Source organism: Haliaeetus albicilla, chromosome 6, assembly GCF_947461875.1.
Source record: "Haliaeetus albicilla chromosome 6, bHalAlb1.1, whole genome shotgun sequence".
NCBI lineage: Eukaryota > Metazoa > Chordata > Aves > Accipitriformes > Accipitridae > Haliaeetus > Haliaeetus albicilla.
Window position 1 is genome coordinate 44592381 of NC_091488.1, and position 21023 is coordinate 44613403.

At 46.6% G+C, this 21023-nt stretch overlaps 1 protein-coding gene across 1 annotated transcript; it reads right to left on the reverse strand.

Annotated features, from left to right (window-relative positions):
* Positions 1–1117: 1117 nt before the first annotated feature.
* LRRC58 (leucine rich repeat containing 58) lies at positions 1118–18230 on the reverse strand. Its single transcript, XM_069785860.1, has 4 exons — positions 17686–18230; positions 8425–8553; positions 6832–7109; positions 1118–5431 (listed from the first exon to the last, which is right to left on the reverse strand). The coding sequence occupies exons 1-4, from the start codon at positions 18213–18215 to the stop codon at positions 5223–5225; spliced, it is 1146 nt and encodes a 381-aa protein (XP_069641961.1). The 5' UTR covers positions 18216–18230; the 3' UTR covers positions 1118–5222.
* Between the last annotated feature and the right edge of the window lie 2793 nt (positions 18231–21023).

Here is a 21023-nt window from a genome sequence, read left to right on the forward strand (position 1 = left end):
TCATTGCATTAGTGCTAAAAGCAGAGAAGAAAGTTTGAAAGCCAAGACAGGCAACTAATGTCAGGAAGAAGTTGGACATTTGGAGAGACTTCTGCATCAGAAGGAAATGACAGCACCAGAGGCAGAGACTGGGGACTCTTCATCCTTGGAAGTTTCTAGGAGTCAGCTAGACAAACCCACAGCGACCTCAACTAGTGCTGGCAATAGTCCTGCTTAAATCAAGAGGCTGGCCTAGAGACCACCAGAGGTTCCTTTGAACCAGCACTTCTGTGATTTTGTTTCCGAATATAAGAAAGGTATTAAGAAGCCACAGAAAAGGGTATCTTTAAATTAGTTAACAAAAAGAGGCAGGAACATTCTCAGCCTGGCTGTTACAGGCAAGGTCACTTATTCCTCAGTATTTTATGTTATTTGAAACGGGGCTGCTGCATAATTGGAGAGGTTTTTCATTACACATGCAGTTGAACCATCTCTGAAATAGTTCCTGCTGAAGTTAATATCGAGTAATTCTTGTTTCCCACTGTCCCATTTTCCAATACACCACATTTCTGCACTGACAACTGGTAATTGCACGGCAGGATCCGAAACATTTTGGCAATAGATCACAAAAACTCTTCAGGATGTAGGAGGAAACATGGGATTACACAAGAAATGGGAACACATTAGCCAGTTAACATGATCAGAAAATTAACATTCAGAAAGTCATTTACAGGTTTCAAGGTTAGCACATTAAGAGAGAAACAATTCAAGAAGTTTAGAACTGTTTCGTATTACTGGAAAACTCCACCATGACACCGCCTTCTCTTGTTCATCTATTTATCTGCCAGTGAGTTACTTCTATCTTTAAACTGTGGAGCAGATTTCTGCAACCCTATACCAGAAGCAAAAGAGGGTCTGGTCTGTAACACACACTGGTTTGTCACAAGTGGGCCCCAAAAGCCAGGAGTTTCAGCAGTCCCTTGGGAAGTCTCACCTACTCTTGGTTTTACACAGCACAGGTCAAATCTCATCTGTTCCCCGACCATGTATAGCCCCATTTTTAATGTTTACAATTCTGCAAGGGTTTTGCCTGAAGCAATACCAGAATCGAGATGCCGGCAAATAATGGACAGACAACTGTAGAAATAACATTTTTGGTTTAGTGTTTACAATTTGTTTTACAGCTCATAATGAAATACTGTTAGAGATATTCTACATTCATACATTCCTAGCAAAATACACTTTTAGAAACATAAGGCACTTTTCCTAAAACAAATGCTCATGATAAAAATTCAGCAAGAGGGCTGGATGAGAACCCTTTCTACCCTTAATGTTCAGGTCAGTAAAAGATCAATCCTCTAGTCAGGGAGGCAGATGAAATAATCAATAGAAAGGTTTCCAAGATAGAGTTACTGCTGTATTAGTGTGCATTCTGAAGTAGTCTATTTGAAGTATCTTCAGTTGGGAAGGGAGGGCATCGTGTGAATAAGATGCGTTAAAATAGTTCTTTGAACTGGGTAACAAAGACACATTGCAGGGATTAAGTTTCATTACTTTCATTGGATTAAATTCCTTCCATTCATTATTGCCAACAAGAGTAAGGAACAAAAAGGAGCTGGTTCTCCTCTCCCTCCCCCCAATTCCCATTATAATTCAACACAAGATTTCAAAGACTTAAAATGACCAGGACAGAAACCCCTGAAAAACTGCATCTGGCCACTCCAGAGTATGTTTAAATATTCATTACTGACTTCCTCAAGTCTCACCTCTTACTAAAGAAAGGGAAACATAAAAGAATTGGCAACTGTGTAAGTTGCTTCCAGTCAAATTGATATTTTGCTTCTTTTTAACACGACCCCACTGTTCACATTAAGTACCTGCATTCAGAAACGCACCAGCAGCTCCCCTTGGCAGAGAGACGGCGGGGCAGAGGATGAATGCAGGCAGGGACCCGGGCCCCACGGGGAAGAAGGAATGAGCAACTCGGCTTCACGCTCTCATGTCTCAGCTCAAGAACGGTTTCAAAAGCCGGACATGCTGGGCTGCTGCAGCAACAAGGGGACTGATACCAAAACACTGACTGAAGACTTCACTCAGAGACGCATCTGTAGGAACTGAAATCCACTGTTTAAAACTGACAAAAAGAGCTATAATGCTGGCAAAACCACTGTCTACTTCTCAGGGCCCCCAAGAAGGGGACAGTAGGAACCATCCAACAGTGTAGCTTCAAGTTTTGTCTTACCTATTTTATTGCCAAGTACATTTTCCAGTCTTTAGGGGGCTAACAACTGCTGGAAAAACTTGACTCCCGCTCAGTACATTAGACACTACAGTACAAACCTGCATCCCTAGTCCTCTCAAATCCACAGCCAACCCACCGTTTGTTTTTCTTACAAGTCCTTGATAGTTTTAAATTCTGACTTACTTGAATTGCACTTTAAAGCCCAGCAGCAAAAAAGAAAAACTGGTAGCTATACTCAGGAATACATATAAATTTTTTAAGAGATAAGACATTTTATCAAGTCTAAAAAATGCACAGAGATATCAACTGCATAAGCTGTCAAGTTTTGATCTGGCTACAGTGAAGAAGCTGTGAAAAAAGGTTAGCCTATTGGCCCTACTAAAATGGGGGCAGAAATGGGATGCCTGTTCACTTAGGAAAGAAAATGCAGTTAAGATCGAGCTAAATTAGAACCAGCCACCACTGGTCTTAACCCGTCACACAGAGAGGTGCTACTGTGCAAACAGGAACTGTGGTGAAATCTAACTTTGTGAAGTGAAAAAATGCATGACTTCAAGACAGCTGCTGCTAAAGAGAAGAAAGGAAGGTGGTACCTCATGGCCCTGAGCTCAAAAGATCTTGAGATCTCAACTTGTGTGGCTCACTTACACTGGCAGAAGAGTCAAGCTCTAGATCACTCAGTTGCTCACTACTGTTACACTAGCAGCCAATTTAAAATTGTGGCTCTGCAATCAGTTTACTGTCCTTCAGCACTGGTGTGATGATATTCACTTGGGACAGGAGGAAGCATCTGAAAGAGGAGATGAAGAACAAAACACAGGCCACTCACTGATCCCAATTTAAATAACAGCATGCAGTTGGTTTCTCTCAAAATCTGTAGGTTCTTCTTTCCCAAGCAAACCTCACAGAATTCGCTAAAGTGACATCCAGTTGCTTTGCACATATACCTTATTGTGTCTTAAAAATATACTTTAAAAAAAAATTATTGGGAAAGGCACAGAGCACGTGCAATTTAGTTCCTTGTGGATCTGTGCGTATGTGGAATCTTCAGACTAAGTTGCAATGATTAATAATGGACGGGGTGCTATTTTACAACCAGATAATTTCTTCCAAATTCCAGTTCTCTCCAAAGGAAACTGGGGAAATGAGCAGTGCTGCCAAGGAAATGCAAGGCAAGAAGTTCAACCTGCACACCAAGACAGACTGGAATGTACAAAGTTTCACAGACCTCGTTCTTCAGGTCACATTAAAGGAAATAATGTAGTCTAATTGAAAAAAAAAAAATCACTAAAGTTAGTTAAAAAGAGTGGAATTATCAAAGTGCTTTAATATATAAAGTGTCAAATATAATTAAACAGGACCATTAACACAGAGCTGCCATAAGATATTCAAACAGGTACCTGCGTTTTCTGAATGCAGGAGAGGAACACAGGTTTTTAATTTCCCCCTTAGGACCAAAGTGGGTTAAGAAAAGTTTTTCTTGTTCATTCAGCTTCTTAACACAATGTATTTGCTCTGCTCATGCATTCGAAGGCACAGTTGGATTTGCTCAAGCTGAAACTGCATCAAAAGGACTGTCTGCCATGAAATATTAATAAAGGGGCAGCTCGCACTGAGCAAAACACACAACAGCCCCATAAAGTAGATTTATAGATACCTGCCAATTCATAATACTAATTTTTATAAGCTATTTGATACTTAGAAAATCTGAGCTATTTTCTGCAGCTTTCCTTTAAACATAGTTTAAGATAACTGAATGTGTTATTTGAACAACCCAACAGACTGCCAAAGCTATTCTAACAAGAGCAAATGCAAACAAATAAATAAGGAAGAGGTTTCAAAGCCACCTCATGCAAGATGCTTGGACAACACGCCTTAGCCTCCCTACTGGCTTTTCCTCTCATGTTATGAATAAGGAAAAAAAACCACCAACAAAACATTCTCCACAGCACTTCTCTCAGTACTTCCAATTCATTAAGCTGCTGCCTACTTTAAGCAGATGACCTTAAAGACGGAAAGTAACTCTGTACCAAGCATAGCAGAGCTACCTGCAGCAGGGGGACATGGCTGGTTAGAAATGTCACTCAAGACCTTTCCTGCAATTCACAGATATAAAAGCAGATATGCTCCAGCAAGCTGAGTCTCAAAAACACGATACAGAGCATCGCATCTGGTCCCTTGCATAGGCATGTACGGTCACAAGTCTGAAGTAATACCAAGTCTCAATAGCACAACTCGTCTGTTTTCTGAAGGCACCATAAAGACAGCAATGCTCCAGGTGTAATGGGAAGAGGCAGAGCAAGGAAAAATAATGAATACAGTTAGGAGGAAACACTAAGAGCAGCTTGGTATAACAAGGGAGAAAAAAAGGTGGCTCAGTTCTATGATGGCTGTAACATCTGTAACAGCACAGGGACCCTACGCCTCTAGGCAAAGAAAGAATAACCAGAGTTTGGAAAAATCTACTCCTGAACAGAAAAACCCCAACACAACTCCCATTTCTAGTGGATGGGTGTAAAATCTGTAACTGAAATCAAAGGAGACAGCCAAGAATCAAAACACTATATAAAACATTGGGGCCCATACATACTCACATGGCATCATTAGCCTGTTTCTGATTTACCACAGTGTTAAAAGATCTGGACAGTCTCCTTTGCTCTGCAGGATGACTGAAGTCCAGTGAAGTGTCATATATTAAAACCCTTCTCAATCCGCCAGTGAGAACAAATCCCCCTCCCCAGCCCGTACGAGGGAGGGGGGACGTCTCCCAGACAGGAGATGTTTCTAACAACCCCAGGCATGCTACAGGCAGTATGCCACCGAGTTAGTTCTCCTAAGTAGCACTGCACCAAGCAAGTCTAGGCTTGCTAAGATGTTCTGCCCTTTACATGGACTTGAGGACAGTTTCTCGTGAGCCCTTCAGCCCAGAGGCTCATGCTTCGCTGTTCCATTACTGCTTTTCAAACACGTTTTCCTTCCCGTCTTCCCCTCTCGCTCCCCATTATCCCAGAAGGACTTTCTGCATCCTGCGCGCAGCGACGCTGGCTTCGTCCTCGGAGTCGGACTCGCTCTGGGAAGTGGAGCTCTGGGAGGCAGAGCTGCAGGGAGAGGAGCACTCTGGGGAGCACAGGTAGTGCATCAGCGGGAGGCGATACTTCCCACAGAAGTCAACGAACTTGATTTGTCGGACGCAGCTGTCAAAGTAGACACCTGTAAGGGCAGAGGGAACAGCAACGACATGAGAGACACCGTGCGGAGAAATCCGTAAACCTTACAAGGTTGTTGCAGCTGGTGCAAATGCCTCAAATTAGGATTTAATTGACACTGCACTGAATGCGGAAGCACAAGGGATACTGGAGGAAGAGAAGGGACCAGGACACCTATGAAAATGTGAAGTTTCTTTTCTTCACAAAAAAAACCCCAACTCCTGTAGAACTGTATTTGGTAGGCGATTCAAAACAGCACACTCTACATGAAAGGACACAGGGCACCTACTTCCAAAGAATTTGGCAATTTCTTCTAACCATTAGGGAAGAAATATCAGGCTGGAAATTTGCAGACTTCTTAAATGTCAAATTAATTCATCCACTCTATTTTCAAACTTGTAAAACCTCTTGTACCAGCTAGCAAAAATGCGTTCACAAATAGCCCTTCATAGCTCTACTTTTCTTCTGCTTGAGTGAAGTCACCATGCTGAGTTTGGATGGTACTTTCCATGGCAACAGTGTTGCTGTAACACACAATTACGTTCTCTTCCCCTCACAGCAAGCCATTTCAGACACTGACGTTTTCAGAAGCTTCCAGCGGTGTTTTAAGTCCTAGCTGGTCTGGAGTAAGCTTTTCTCCTGCAGTGCTAGAGCAACACTGCAGCACTGTGCTAGTTCAAAAGGAAAAGTGAAAAAGAGCAACACCAATCCACTGTTATCCAAGCTGTGCAAAGCTCTAAAAAAGGAAACCTTTCTTTCCCTTTCAACACAAGTTCCAGCCCTTCTGCCTTTGCTTACAGAGCATGCTTTGATATTGTCCTGTAAGGAGATAAGATAACAGCCTGCGTTATGACTGCAGGGTAGATACTAATTAATGATTTTTTTCCTTAATCTTCTAAAGGCTAAACGCATAGATCGTTTACTCTGGATAAAGATTAAGCATTAAACCAAATTAAGGCCAAGCATTCCAGGCTTTTCTATGAAGTCCTCTCCTTCCAGGAACTACACGCTAGTAGTCCCAAGCAAGAGCTAAACAAGTTGCTCTTGGTAATTGCCAAGCCCTATAGCCTCTCTCCTCTTTTCCATGCAGAAATGAAGCTTGCTGTTCAGCAAGAGTGCTTGCAAAAGTTCTCCTGTGCATTACTTACTCTGAACTACTTCGGGGCAGACGGATTGGAAGCTTCAGACCATAAAAGCATAGCGGAGTGCTGGGATGAGTTGCAAAGACTCCAACAGAAATACTGTCTTACAATCCCATGCAAATAGAGCAAACCAGCACTACAACTTCGAACCTTGTTTCTAAGTGAACAACACATCGAACCTGACTGAGCTACTAAAGTCATGGCAAGTCAAAGGGAAAGAAAACCCATCAGGTAAAAGCAGGAATCAGAGCGGTGAACTTACCCCCACATTTAGGATTGGGACAGTTGCTGGCCAAGCTCAGATACCGGACAAGATTCTCCGGGAGATCACTGGGAGCGTAGGGAACATTGCGAGTTTTAACTGTGCGTCCAGCCAGTTCCTGAAGGCTCGGGGGATTGTAGGTCAGGTCACGGACAAAGCGAACCACCAGTGGGTTCCCACGCAAGCTCAGCTCTTCCAGGTGAACCAGGTTAAGGATCTCTCGAGGAAGGTAAGTCAGCAGGTTATTGTGCAGGCTAAGGGAGCGCAGGGAATGCAGCCTGAGGATGGAGATGGAAACCCAGTCAAGATGTGCAAGCAAAATCATTCCGCAGCTGCGTTCCACAGACCCGATTACTCTCCCCTCTCCCACCAGTTTCTTTTTCCTTGGCTTTTCTTCCTTTTAAAGCATAAACTCATGCTAAAAGAGCTGCTGTTACTCCAGCACACACAATGCCCTAGAAAACTTGGCTCAGCTCTGGAATGCCTGTTAAAGAAATACAGTCTTAAATATGCTGCTGTGCCTCTCAGTATTGCCCCCACACACATACCCCAAAAAAGGTAGCACAGAACAAAAGTATACAAACTGAGTGCTTTCAGGGGAGATAATGTTTCCTTGTACCCAGTGCATGCATCAAGAACGGTTCTGTGCAATAGTTTGAATAAGTCACCTGCTTTCACTCATGCATTAAAGATGATTGCTGGTAGGCAGCCAACCCTGGAAAACCCCGTGTTTTCTTTGCATGTGGCTGCACCACCTTGCTTTGTGATACTATTAGATCTCAAAAGGTACGCAAGGTCAGGCCAGGCTAGCATCGCCATGGGTGACAAGCAGTTTTTTGGCTTTTGGAGGAGGCATTCTCCTCTCTCAGGAAGCACAAAGCAATGCTGCAGCGCAGTGTCCAGGATGCTCTCAGACCAGTACAAGTTACAAAACAACTGGACATTGTACATCAAGAGTAATCCCACTACACCATCAAATTCCAACTCAGAAAACTCCGTGCTGCCATTCAGTTGCTTTTGGGGTTACAGCTACACACTGAATTCTTCACCTCCCATCTTAGGCTACCCGTACAGAGTTTGCAGTGTCCTCTTTTCCCCATTATGAAACAGACAAAGCAGTAACTTATCTTCTAGAACTGTGCTTGAGGATTTAACCAGCACGAAAACATTCTGAGATCCTAGAGTAAGAAATGCCAAGGGAACACAGAGGATGGTACAACACAAAAGCACACACAAAAAGGTTTTGGGTGAAAGACAAAACAGACCAAGCATTCATCACTAAGAATACAGTAGCATGGCAGTTTATCTTTTCCAAGTTGCCCAGGTACTTCTCAGGGCTCCCTGTACAATCTATTTATTTACCTTAAAATGTATACTTGATGACATTTTTTTTCCCCATAACCCTTTGATTGAGATTTCCATACTATATATTCATGGTCTGCCCGCAGTGCACCATGCTAAGGATCTTCTCATTCAAGTCTAGTCACATTAACAAACTGAAGGACAAATAGGTCCTCCCAGGTGCTTTTATCCACACATGCAGGAGAAAAAGTCAAGAGTTACAGCTGGTGGCTGATGACAGTAAATACTCACTGTGCCAGCTGAGGTGGAATGCTCTGGATCTTGTTGTCACACAGAACTAGATAACTTAGAGAAGGCAGGTTTGCTAATTCAGGTGGAATTGAAGTAATGAAATTCCCTCCAAGGTATAGAAACTCTAAACTGAAAAAGAGAAGAGAAAACACTGCATTATTTCATTAAGGTAATTTTCAGTTTCATTTAACACTAGGTCTTGTCATCTCCTGCCATTTCTTAAAGAAAACTTACAGATGACTGTGCATAAGATAATTTGCTGAGGGGGGAAAAAAAAAAAAAAAGCTGAGTTGCACATCAAAATTACAACAGAGCTGCTGTTTCACAACAGATAATGTTAAAATTTACCTCCAGCCTCCTGCAGTCACCGTTACACCTGTAGGTAGGCACCAGACAACTATGTATTCCTACACCAACCCCAGATGCAAAGCTCCTGCTCCTATGTCCAAGGAGGAGCAGCCTGCGCACGCAGGGTCTGCAGCACTGACGCAGCTCCTGCTGCAGCCAGTGGGAGTTCTCAGTTTCAATAGGAGCAAAGCAAGAGAGCAGTGGCTCTCCTTGAAAATCCTGGCCCTGCACAGGCGCTAGTCGCTCTTTATGGTATCATTTGACTCCTCCATGACTAACTGCAACCTTTCAGCAGAAGTCAGAGGCAGCCAGTCCCACTTTGATACAATTCACATACGGAGAACACCACAGCCACAACAGCACAGAGCACATCTAAGTCACACAAGCACATGCATGCAATTTCTCAGATTGATTTCAGTATACTGAAGTCATGGAGCCCAAAGCTACCAAAAACATTAGCAAGACTTAACCGTAGTTTGGGCTTAAATAATAATAAAAAATAAATTAAAAAAGTCACTGGACATCCTGTGAAAACTCAGTGGATGGGAGACAGGAACAAAGAGAGGCACTAGATCCCTTCTGCCAGATGGAGCAGACAGTATTTGCTGTGCATCTCTGTCCTTCTAGGAAGAAAAATTGGCAAGCACTTCTCTTTGACATAATAGCTTCAAGTCCCCATTTCACAGAGTCAAATAGTTTTCCTCCCCTGTTCTCAGACGCTGCCTGGAAGAGGAGCAAAGGCAGGTTCAGTTTCGGTACTTCTGGCTGGGAAGCAACACCATTGCTAATCACGGTCCAGACAATACTTTTTCCAATGCCTGAAAAAGGTGGATCCCCTGGTCCTGTCTGCAGGTGCTGGTTCAAGATCTCTGGTACATACTCAGGTTAGCTGCCCAACTACAGTGTATATTGGCCCTCTCTGATCCACCAAGCATTCCCCGCAGGTAAGGGAAAGAGAAGTCATCCAGGCTCCATCACCCTTTCTTTAAGAACAGCTAATGACCTACTCGGAATAGGAGACACCTTCATCTCACCCCAGCAACTGAGAAAGGCTATGGATACAACTGGCAAAGAAACACACAACCAAACCACTCAAGGGACATGGTGGTTGACCCGGAGAAGGTCTGAACCCTGCAACTGTGCCCCAGCACGTGTGGAATGCTGGAGAAGCTCCTCTCTGAGGTTCTCCCTGGGATGGAGCAGAAGAATGGTAGAAAGAGACTATTTCCTTCAGTTCTTGCAAGAAACTTGAACCCCAAAGATCCAGTGACAGCATCTGCTTGGGCTACGGGGGCCACTAACACAGCACAAAGGTCCATCTGCCTAACAGCGAAGAACAGAACAACAGACCTCTGCAACATACCAGGAGAAGCTCACAGAGCTTAACATCCCCCGGATTCACTCACCTTTTTGGAGTATGTCAGAGGTAAGCTAAATAACTGAAATTTGACAAAGTGGGCACAAAATTAAGCCTTAAACTGAATCTGAGTATATGAAAGGAAGAACTACACTTGCTTCAGCTGAGAGATCAAGTGGGACAGCACATTTGGAGGTCATTCTGAACATGTGAGAAAGCAGCCAGGAAAAAACCCACCACCGAAACCCCACTGCTCAAAAGCAGCCTCTCTTCTGCACAGACAACCTGTAGGTGAGGAGTGGGGGTAGGAGGAAGGCTGCTGTGCAGAGACTACGTCAAGGGGAGATTATTTTTAATTAAATTTTGATCCCCTAACAAAGCCCCAAGTTTTAACCAAAATTCCTTCTGCAACCTCCATTGTTTCCCAAGGTGGATTTAGGCTGCTTGGCTCTCATTAGGGACTTAACTGCTGACCATACAATTCCTAGGCATGTTTTAACTCCATGCCATGGCTGGAGCCCACACTGAAAACTGTTGGGCAAGGGAATTCTAGTAACGTGGATTTCAATGTTTAAACAAGGCTTAGACATATACAAGTTTCCACTTCCTAGGAAAAGTGAATAATTAACTCTTCATCCTCTGTGTTTTAAGACAACAATGACCATAAAGCCACATTGTGTAAAAAACCATACTACCAGGGAAGGGGAAGAGGGGTGCAAAATATATGGTAAAAGATGGTTTGGAAATTCATTTCAAGGCATGAAATGCCTAAGTTTCAAGAGCAGCTTACTACACAAACTGTAAAAACACTGCCTAGAAACTACTTACAGCTTTCAAATCTGTTCTTTGTAAAGTCTGTGTAATGAGAACACTCAGTTATACTAGCTAGGATATAAAGCCCCAACATCAGACTACAAGCTGATTCTAACTAAAAATCCACTAAATAAGGTAACTCCCCTTCAGCGGCAACAATGGGTTTCTTAAAAATTGTTTTCTTTGTACCTATCTTCTGAATCATCTTTTTGAGGTTGGTAGACTAACAACTCACCGGGTCCAGTCTAGTACAGCAAATTCAGAATTTCCAACATCAACTTAAGATATGAATTAGATGATAAATTTCTTAAAAAAGCACAGGGAAGAGGCTTTGAAACTATAAAGAAACTGATTTTAAATATAGCAAAGATATTCTGATAGCTTCCACTGAAACACTGCTCAGTAGGCAAAAGAAATCTATAACTCCCGTCCCCCAAAATACAATTTGCTAGAAAGAAGGATCTAGCCCAGTCTTGGCTCAGCAAGATGGAGAAATTAACAACAGTCATTTCTGCATCAAATTAAAGTGTCAAGAATTGTTTGAGCAAAGCTAATCATGACACAGGCAAGGATTTTCCAGAGACACAACCCTTTTGTAACGAGCGCTCAACGGCCACAGTTCGCTCCCAGCTCATCTACTCCTGGCCTGATTTTCACGTCGCGCTAAAGCCGTACCTAAAGGCCAAGGCAATGCCGAGTCTCGAGCTGTCCTACTCAGAAAGCAGTTTGCTGCTTGGTAAGACGAGCAAAAGCACTGCTGAGCTCTGCCCTCCTCACAAAAGAGCCTGCAACGAGGCAAGCCACACCGTTTACCATAGTTTTTCACATGAGGACCACAGCAGAGACGGGACTGAGCTTAGTGAATACTTCTAACTAACCTTTCACACCAAGACCCAGTTTTTCTGACAATCATTAATCTGTATAGTCATTTGGACCAGCCAGCTAAGGTCTCATGCATCACTGTGTACACAGAGGGAGAGCTGGAATTTTTCTGTACTTTCAGAAGTCAGTCCAGGAACTTAGAAAAGCCAGAGAGCAACCAGCCTCAAACGAACGTAAGCTCAGTTCCTATTTTTGAAGCTAGAATAAATGATGTACTTCCAACCTGCCACACAGGCTCTGGCTGAACAAGTTTCAAGAAGGGAAAAACACCGACACAATCCATCTCAACAAAAACTGAAAAACCCTCCCATTTTACAGAGTAACTGACAGGGGCTGACACTTTCCCTGCCTTTTAGAAATGTTTACAAATACACTAATAAAAGGCCAGAGTCCCTTTCAGCCTCATATCCAGCAGGCTTCTCGCTCAGCGCAGCCAGTACTAATTGCAGCCAAGCAGCAGCCAGCACGTCGAGCCCATCGCGTGTCGTTCCTCTCTAGCAGGGGATTTCACACCACAGGGCTGTAGGGTGGCTGTGTGAATCCTTTTACATATGGAAAGGGCATGGGGGAATGCTCAAACAACTATGAATTGATTCAGGTGGTGGCAGCAAAGTTTAACACGCCAACAGAATGTACATTCTTGCTTGAGTATGTTCTTGAGGTTTCCAGGTCATCGTATAGCACAAAACAAATCAAAAAGCCCCAAAACACTAAGAAGAGCCCACTCTGAGCACTAGAGGTATTTCTGATACCCTATCAATTACCATGATAACTTTCATAGTCATGTTTCAAGGCGAGAATGTCTTCTGGCATAGAAGATACTCAAATTTTCAATCCACCCTGTTTCCCCACAGATGCTTCTTTGGATAAAATTCAACCACTGACATCAAACAGATGCATCTAAACAGGTAATCTAAAAAAGAAACAATGAGCCTGAAATAGCTCCAGGTCTTTTTAAGATAAACTTTTTAGCAAGAAATTTCCAGGCAGTTTTGAGGCTCATGCAAGGGAGGAATTTAAAAGCAGCCCACAATACACTCCTGTTAACCCTGTTCTACGATTTGCTAATTCCTGAGAGAACTGCATAGCCTTTGCTGACAAGCAAATTTAAGATCAAACGGTTGTCTGAAAACTATTTGCAAAACGTTTGAAGAGGGGAAGAAAAAGGGAGGCAGCAAACAGATTTCCTAATGCTGTATCTTTATCAAAGCCTCACTTGCCGTTTTTCCCACACTGTAACAGCCATTCTTAAGTGCATGCTTGTCTAACATGCTTAATACTACCCACGAATAAAAGCAAATACTCTGGTTTTCATAGCATCTAAGACTTTACAAAAAACTTGGATGAATCCAGTTAGGCGTTTGAGGCCTTTGATCCCAGCCCTTGCACAACTGGGTTTTACTAGAGGAATCCAAGCAAGAAGGAAAGGAGCATGCACGGCAGACGCCTGGAAGGAGCCTGGCTCTTTTCCACGCTCTTTCCGCCTGCTCCTGGCACTCTACTGAGCGCAACAGTATTCACTAGAAGAGTAAGACTAAACTCAAAATTCACATCGGGAGGGCCAAGGTATCGATTGCCTTTCGCTAAGCTGTTAAGAATTTTTCCCTTTACGGGGCACTTGCAAGACATTTCCCCAAGCGAGCACGCTGATCAGGGCAATCGATGCACCCTTAAGCCAAAAGCCACAGTTAGACAGTGAAGATCAGAGCTGTATTTTACCAGACTTGTCAAACAAATTTTGTCCAGAATGGACACAAGTAGATGACCACGTTTCTAGCTCACCAGCTATAATACATGTTGCCCCTTAGCGCATCCCCAGCTGGATCAGCAGAGGAAGGATACACACAGCCAACGCAGAAGTGGGATGTCTACACAGATCACAGTTCAGGAGCTGCTGGGGGCTGTGAATGGAATCTGAGAGAGTGACTGACCATAACATCTCACACCGAAAACACAGCAAGGTCAATGTTGGAGGAAGAACTACAGAAAAGATGACACTTATGTCTACCTATGCTAAGCTCATCTTTTATCTGGCAACAAATAGCAAAGCAAAGCAAAGAGGGCTGCTCTCACCCATCTGGTGCATTTTCTACTCTAAATTCACAGCAACGGCCAGTGCTGCAGCTGAGGTCTTGCATCATACTCACACTGCTAGCTGACAGTAACTGGGGGTGGTGGGCATACAGAAGGAGCTGGCACAGCCTCAACATGATTAAAAAAAGCCCTCAGCAGGGTCCACGCTTACCTTTCTCAGAAACATAAGAGGCTGTTGCAGGTCACCACAGACGCTTACAGTGGCATTAGGAGGAAAGAGTACTGCATTTTCCTAATGCAAAGGCTATTCATTCTTGGTGCCAGCACGCTATGATCAGCAGCATCCTGCTGCCATCACCAGAGCAATCATGATCATCCGCTTACAAAGCCATGTCAATGAAGGAAGTTTCAAGCATCAGAACATCTATAGGTGGTCCCTCTACAACAGCCTAGGAGGTAACTGATAATCAGGTGAAAGACACTCACCTTCCACGCAGGATCTTGCACTGCACACAAAGATTTGTGTGGGCAAGGATGGGGCAGATGGCTGAGGCTGGGAGTAAGACAAGACAGCAGCAGGACTGTCTGCGGTTCTTACTGCTGTTTGTTAACTTGCCAAATCACTAGGAACATGCTAGAGAAAAGGTTTTGCACAAAATGCCTGACCCCAGCTTGCTGCAAAGTTGTGGAATTACTGTCTTCATGTGATTAACAACACATGGCACACGTCTCTCATTCCAGTGCTTTTGCACTTGCAGTTGCCAGCATGTTCCTTCTCCTTCGGCAGATCGGACCCATCAGCTTTCTATTCTTTCAACTTCACCGCGTAGGCTCCTTACCTGCTGTATTCCTGACCTTCACTAAAACTGATGTGCTACCCCTTCAAAAACTACAACAGGAAAATGTGGGGCATAGAGGAAAGACATGAGGCTTAGTTATCACAAATTTTTTTTTTTTAAATCTCATCAGAGCTCAGACATTCCCTGGAAACATAAGAAGTATTTATAGATCTCTGCAACTCTGCTCAACTCTATAATCAGTGACTGGGGCAAATGGGAGTTTGCCAGGGTCACGGGAAGAAGAGAACTGCTGGCCTCAGGAACTCTAGTACCAGCAGGAGAAACGTGTCCGGTCAAAGTGCTACATGCATTCCTCTGTGGTCTCAGAGACCACAAGACACAAGAAAAATTTCTTTTATGGGAAGTTGCATACAGAAAAAGGCTCATAGTCTTGTCTTGCCAGCAACAGTGAGATGGACACTTGCAGCTTGAGCTGTGAGGTTAACAGAAGCCCCTGTACCTACGCCAGGTCCCACCTCCTGGCCCGGAGTTCAGAAATGAAGAGATGTGTCCGTGTTGCCCAAGGGCTCTGCTCTGCCCTTGCTCAGGCTCGTTTTACCCACTTCAACACTATGTGTGCTTACACTCTGGACACCTCTGTTAGTGGCAGATGGGAAGAGGGACTGGCAGCAGCTACTCTCCAGTGCATATCTACTATCTTTTTGGCAAGGGTTTCAGGTCACTGGTTATCTGGCTCCCAATGAGTAGATTCAGGATTCCCTCTGGAGGAACATTAGATTATAAAGTATTGTTCTCTCCCAGCTCTTGCAAGCAAGTGTGCTGCTCCCTTTTGTTACTTAAGCAGACCCAGATACACAAGAGTCACTGATGGCATAGTGGTAAAGAAGCTGACAATCCCGGTGGGGCACGGATTCGCTATCTTGAGCTAAAGTTCAATTATATTATGGTGACACATTAGCAGAAGTTCAACGAGTTAGCAGTGATTACGTGGGCAGCAGACACAAGCTGCGTCTAGTCTCGTTTTTCTACCTGACACATCATTTTGTGATGATAAACACACAGTTCAATAGCCTTGTCCGCATTTGCCCTCTCAGAATTGTCATTCTGGGGTTCAAGCACAACCAGCCCAAGAAGAGCTGCAGGACAGGACAAACAGGAGGCCTGCTTCAGGACAGGCCAGAGGAACAAAGCAGAGTAACCATGCAGCAGTAGTTTGGCAGTGGTGCAGCATGGAGAGCACAGCACACACTGGGGCACCACATGCCTGTACCAGGCTACGCAGCCTGGTACCTTCTCAGGGTCAGCAGCGTAACAAAAAGCGGGACTGAGGTTTGTTGAGGGGAAAAAAAAGAAAAAAGAGAGATAGAGAAACCATAACCACAGATGAGAGCATCTAAGCAGCAGCCGGGAGCCTCTGCCTCAGAGGTCGGTGCAACAATCAGATCCCAGCCACATCCTGGATGCTACCAGGCATGCTATGGAGGCAATGTGGATCATCTCCCACACACAACTGCCCTCCTCCACCAGCCTCCCATGAAGCTGGTGCCACTGTTCTCATTTCCTTCGTTATCCCTGAAGCAACTGCTCCTGAACAGAGAGAAAGCTGAGTTTTCTCCTCCTTATGAGAGCCCCAACCCAGGACGCATCCCAACTCTGCCAAGACGGACATGTGCATTCTCTAGCACTCAAAATGCCTCATAGCATCTCTCAAACTTAGCTTAACCCAGACTTGCTCCAGATCCTCAACAGGTGCATGCTGTGCCATCCGGGCAAAAGCCGCATACCCAATTGTATTATATTGCAGTGGACAAAACCGTTTCCCACCAGCACTCAAGCAGTTCTGGTACTTCCAGCCTAGGGCCATGGGAGACAGCACCCCGCATACAACACCTCGTGCTTCCGCTGGATGCAGCTCTGCTAAGCCATCAGGGCGAATCCAGCTACTTAGGGTCAAGGTTGCTGGAATTTGCGTAAGAGAGGCTGCCTCTGGCAAGCCCCTTGGCAAAGAGCTGGAGTAAAGAAAGTTCAGACCCAAAGTCTTCGCAGAGAGCCACAGAGGGGCTAGTCTGAGGCTTGAGAAACCAGCAGAACACACCGAGGTGCCTGCATGTAACATGCGAGCCAGAACATGGCCTCTGGCTGGCTCAGGAGGATGGAAAGCTTCAGAAGTACCTATCCCAGGTCAGTCCAGGCAGTCAATACCCAGTCCTGCCTAAGATCTGTTCCCACCTCACCAACATTCCTAACTGCCGTGATTCAGCCATAGGTTTCTATGCCACCGGCCTGCGGTGGTTTGATCCAGCCCAAGAGCCAGACATACCACCGCACCTGAGCACAGACAGCCTAGGGCTCTACGCTTCAGAAGATCCATCAGCTGATCTGTCAGATCTACATGAGCCGGATGGGTGGAGAGAACTACAACAAAAACCCATCCATGCCAGCAAGTACCCTGATGCGACCGGAGCCGTATCAGCAGAAAGGCCCTATTGTTTGCATAAGCCACAACCAGATCTTTATCCTCCTTTGCGACCCATCGTGCAGCCATGAGCCACATGAGACCAGGGGTTTTATTTTGCTCTCGCCTAGAGATCTGTATCACAGCAAAGCCGCAGAGTGCCTGCCGCACGTCAACATTCGTACCAACCACACCGTCATCAGGAGAGCCTCCCCTGCGCCGAGGCAGCCCAAGGACGAGGAAATCCTGAAAGAGTCGCCCACGTGGCGAGCGCAGAAGGCCCATCGACCGCTCGAAGAGCGGCTTTGAGCTCAGGTAACCCAACCTGACGAGGGGGAAGAGACACGTTATAGCAGCAGCAGTGCTTACAGAGACACCTGAGGCCCGACAAAACTCGCTCCCCGAGCGGGAGACACGAGGCATGCTGCCAGCAGCGGCCAGAAAATCCGGTCGGGTTTGGCTGGCAGCTGCCGGGGCTTTTCTTGTCGTGTCCCCCCGGGGCAGAGGCTCGGGTTGGGGGGGTTGGTGGAGGGGGGGGGACCGGCCCGGCCCGCCCGGCGCCCTGCCCTCACCTGCGGAGCTCCTGGATGTCGGGCGGGATGCCGTGGAGGCGGTTACCGCCGAGGCTGAGGCTCTGCAGCCCGCGGAGCCCCAGCAGGGCGGGCGGCACCTCGGCGAAGCGGTTCCCGCTGAGGTTGAGGACGCGGAGGGAGCGGCCCGGCGGGGCCTGCCCCAGCCCCTTGGGCAGCGAACCGGGCCCGCCCAGCCGGTTGTTCTTAGCCAGGAGCGTGTGGAGACGCGGCAGGGCCAACAACTCCTCTCCCAGCACCGCCAGCCCCGTCCCGCTCACGTCCAGCACCTCCAGCGCCGGGAACCACTGCGACAGCCCGGCGGGCAGCGGGCCCGACAACCGACGGGGCGACAGCACCAACCGCCGCGCCTCAGCGCTGCGCCGCGCCGACAGCTCCGCCGACAGCTCCGCCTCCGCTTCCACCACCTCCACCTCCTCCTCCTCCTCCTCCTCGTCCTCGTCCTCCGCCGGGCCGCGCCGCGGTGGCTCCGGCTCCTGCTCCGGGGCCGCGCCGCCCGCCGCCGCCGCCATCCCGCTCGCACCGCCCGCCGTCCCCTCACACCGCCGCCGCCGCCCTTGCGTCACCCCGGGGGCTCCCACGCCTCGCCCCGCCCCGCCCCACCCCGGAATCTGAATAGTTCCCCCCCTCCCGCCCGCCCCCGTCGGTACACCACGGCTTCATGCTCGATCCCGGGTTCGCCCCCGCCTCAGGCGGGGAAGAGAGGCTCCCCCCCAACGCGGGGCCGGAGAGGGGCGAGCGCTCTTATGCAGGTTGCGGGGCGCCGGCGGGAGGGAGGCGAAGAGAGCGGGCCCAGCCGCGGCCCCGAAGCGAGCATGAGAGAGAAGGGCGGAGCGGGGCAGCGGCTGTGGAGAGGAGCCTGGCACCCCCGCGCCCCGCTGGCGCCGGGCGACGCGAAAGCTCCGAGTCCCTCTAACGGGAAAATTAAAAAAATAACCTCCCTCCTCGCCTTTTCACTCATCCTCAGAGCCCGGAGAAAAGGCGCTTTGCCCCCTCCCTCACGTCCCCCCCAGCACCCCAAGGCCTCTCTCTGTGGTGACTGCCGGTGGCGGGGCCTGGCCCATGGCGTCCCGGCCTTGCGGGTTTTGTCCGGGGTTTTGTCCGCTTTGGTCCTTGCGGACCTGCTGCTGGTGAGGCACCAAACCAGAGGAGCCTTCTCAGAGGCACCTCGGCGTATCTCCTTGTCTGGATGTGAAAAGACAGCTTTGATCGTGAGCTAGGCCGTTGGCAGGAGTTAATCCACTTAACACGTTGGGTCTTGTCAGGCGGAGAGGCCTGATGCAGGTTACGGATTGATAACGGAGCTGACTCGGGTTGTACCATATATGAAGAGGGAACTCGGGATTTGGGATTCCAATTCATCGCCCTTTGGACACAGCTTAATGGCGGTGTAATCAGTAATCGCCTGCTGGAAGAAGCAGCAGCCGTGTTTCATGACAATGAGAAGATTCACAGCCCAAGGGAACTTTTGCCCTGACAAAGTCCGGGCTTAAGAAACAGACTTGCTTCCTTATGATGCATAGAAGAACCCGAAAGAAGGGAGTGGCGATCTTCCACCCGCTTAAAACACTTCATATACCCCCAAATCTCTGTCATCTTAGAGTGGAAGAAACGCAAACGAACCACGCTTGGCTTGTACCAGCCAAGAGCTTAAAAACAATGCGTGAAGCAGTAACAGTGCTGACTTTGAAGGTGTCCAGAATACTGTGGACGAAACCCATGGTGCATTTGTCCTTCCCTTGGCGCTCCTACAAACTCTGGATTTTACCACTACAAATATTTTGAAGTGACAGCTCCCGTTCCCATAAGCAGGGATTTGTCAAGGCTGTGCCCAGCCTTCAAGAAATGGTGTGCCATGGTGGGTGGGAATGAAAAGGTCACCTTCTGTTGGACTTGTCTCATTTGTTCTATAAGTCTCTACGGATTCACAGATGCAACCCCTGATGTGAACCCAGAGATAGCCGCGTAAGAGTAGACACTGTACCAGTACAGTTATTTCAATATAATTTTGCCTGCTCTATAAAGGTTGCACTGTTTCAGCTGGATCGGGATAGTTTGTGGGAGGGTTTATGTAAGCACAAGAGCAAGGTCATCTGGATTTTGCTCTTGCCTCCTGCAGTGCTCTGAGCCTGTGCTCTCCCAAAGTTGTGTCCTGTGAACCAGTTCATTTTTTTCAGGAACTGAGTCTTATGATAGGTTAGTTTGTTCTCATCTTCAGAATTATAGTTAATAAATACCTTACAAATGCAGTTCAGTCTTGATCAACCACGTAAATAGCATATTTCTCAGTTTGAAGCTTAACAGTCCTGGAGAATTGTGAAGCGATTAAGTGCATGTAGTTACACAGTGCAGCAACTCGTTAATACTTGTATGTGCTTAACTCCATAAACAGGTCAGAGTTTTTGCCAGGCCTCTGCTAGAGGTGGACCACAGCCTTCCTGCTCTTCCTCTCTCCCACCCCAAAGTAATTTTGCTTCAGTAAGTATGCATGATGCACAAGGCAAAGTATAGTGCCATCTAGCTAAATTCTTGGCTGACACGTCGTCCTTTCATTCCTTCTTAAAATCCTGGGAAATTCTAGCCGTAGAAATTAAAGTAATAAAGCAGACCCACTTTACAGTTGAGCAGTGAATGGGCTGGGAATGCCACAGTTAAGACTGTTTATGCAGCAGCTGGTACATGCTGAAGAGGCCATTTGGTGTGAAAAGTAACATATAAGAGGCAATTTTTTTTTTTTTTAAACAGCTTTGGAAGGAGCGTACCAAGTGAAACAAAGGAACGCAGCCTTCTCTTCTGTTGGACTGTCATTTGCACAGAAGAGCTCATGGTAGTAGAAGTTGCTAAGTCCATTACAGTTACAGGGGAGATGAATGGTAAGACATTATCCTCCTGTTACACGACACCATTAAAGGCCATTTCATCATTCAGTTCAGCAAAGATGACATTAGCCATTCAGCCCTGTCTTCGTAAGGTCCTATCAGAAACAGACGGGACCTCAGGAGGGTCACCCCCCTGTTCTCCCATCTTGGGGTAGGATCAGCTATACTTGGTCTACTCCCGATAGCTGTTACTCAAGTCTTTTCTTAAAACCCATACAGGGACGAAGTCTGTGAAATATCATGGAAGTGTCTTCCAGTTCTTTGCTAACCTTGACATTCAAAAGCATTCCCTGACATCTCACCTAGATCTGCCCTGGCTGCCGCAACTGAAGCTAGTGTCCCATCCGCCACAGCGAGATGGGTATGTTCATTTTGGTAGCAGTCTCCACCTGAAGACAGCTAGAGCCTTCCTTCTTAACTGTGCGTAAGGCTTCTGATCTG

Coding starts and splice junctions, on each gene's coding strand:
- LRRC58 (XM_069785860.1), bottom strand. CDS start 18,215: ATGGCGGCGGCGGCGGGCGGCGCGGCCCCGGAGCAGGAGCCGGAGCCA. Junction 8,554..17,685: donor GACATCCAGGAGCTCCGCAG/GTGAGGGCAGGG, acceptor TCTCTTTTTCAG/TTTAGAGTTTCTATACCTTG. Junction 7,110..8,424: donor ATTCCACCTCAGCTGGCACA/GTGAGTATTTAC, acceptor CTCCATCCTCAG/GCTGCATTCCCTGCGCTCCC.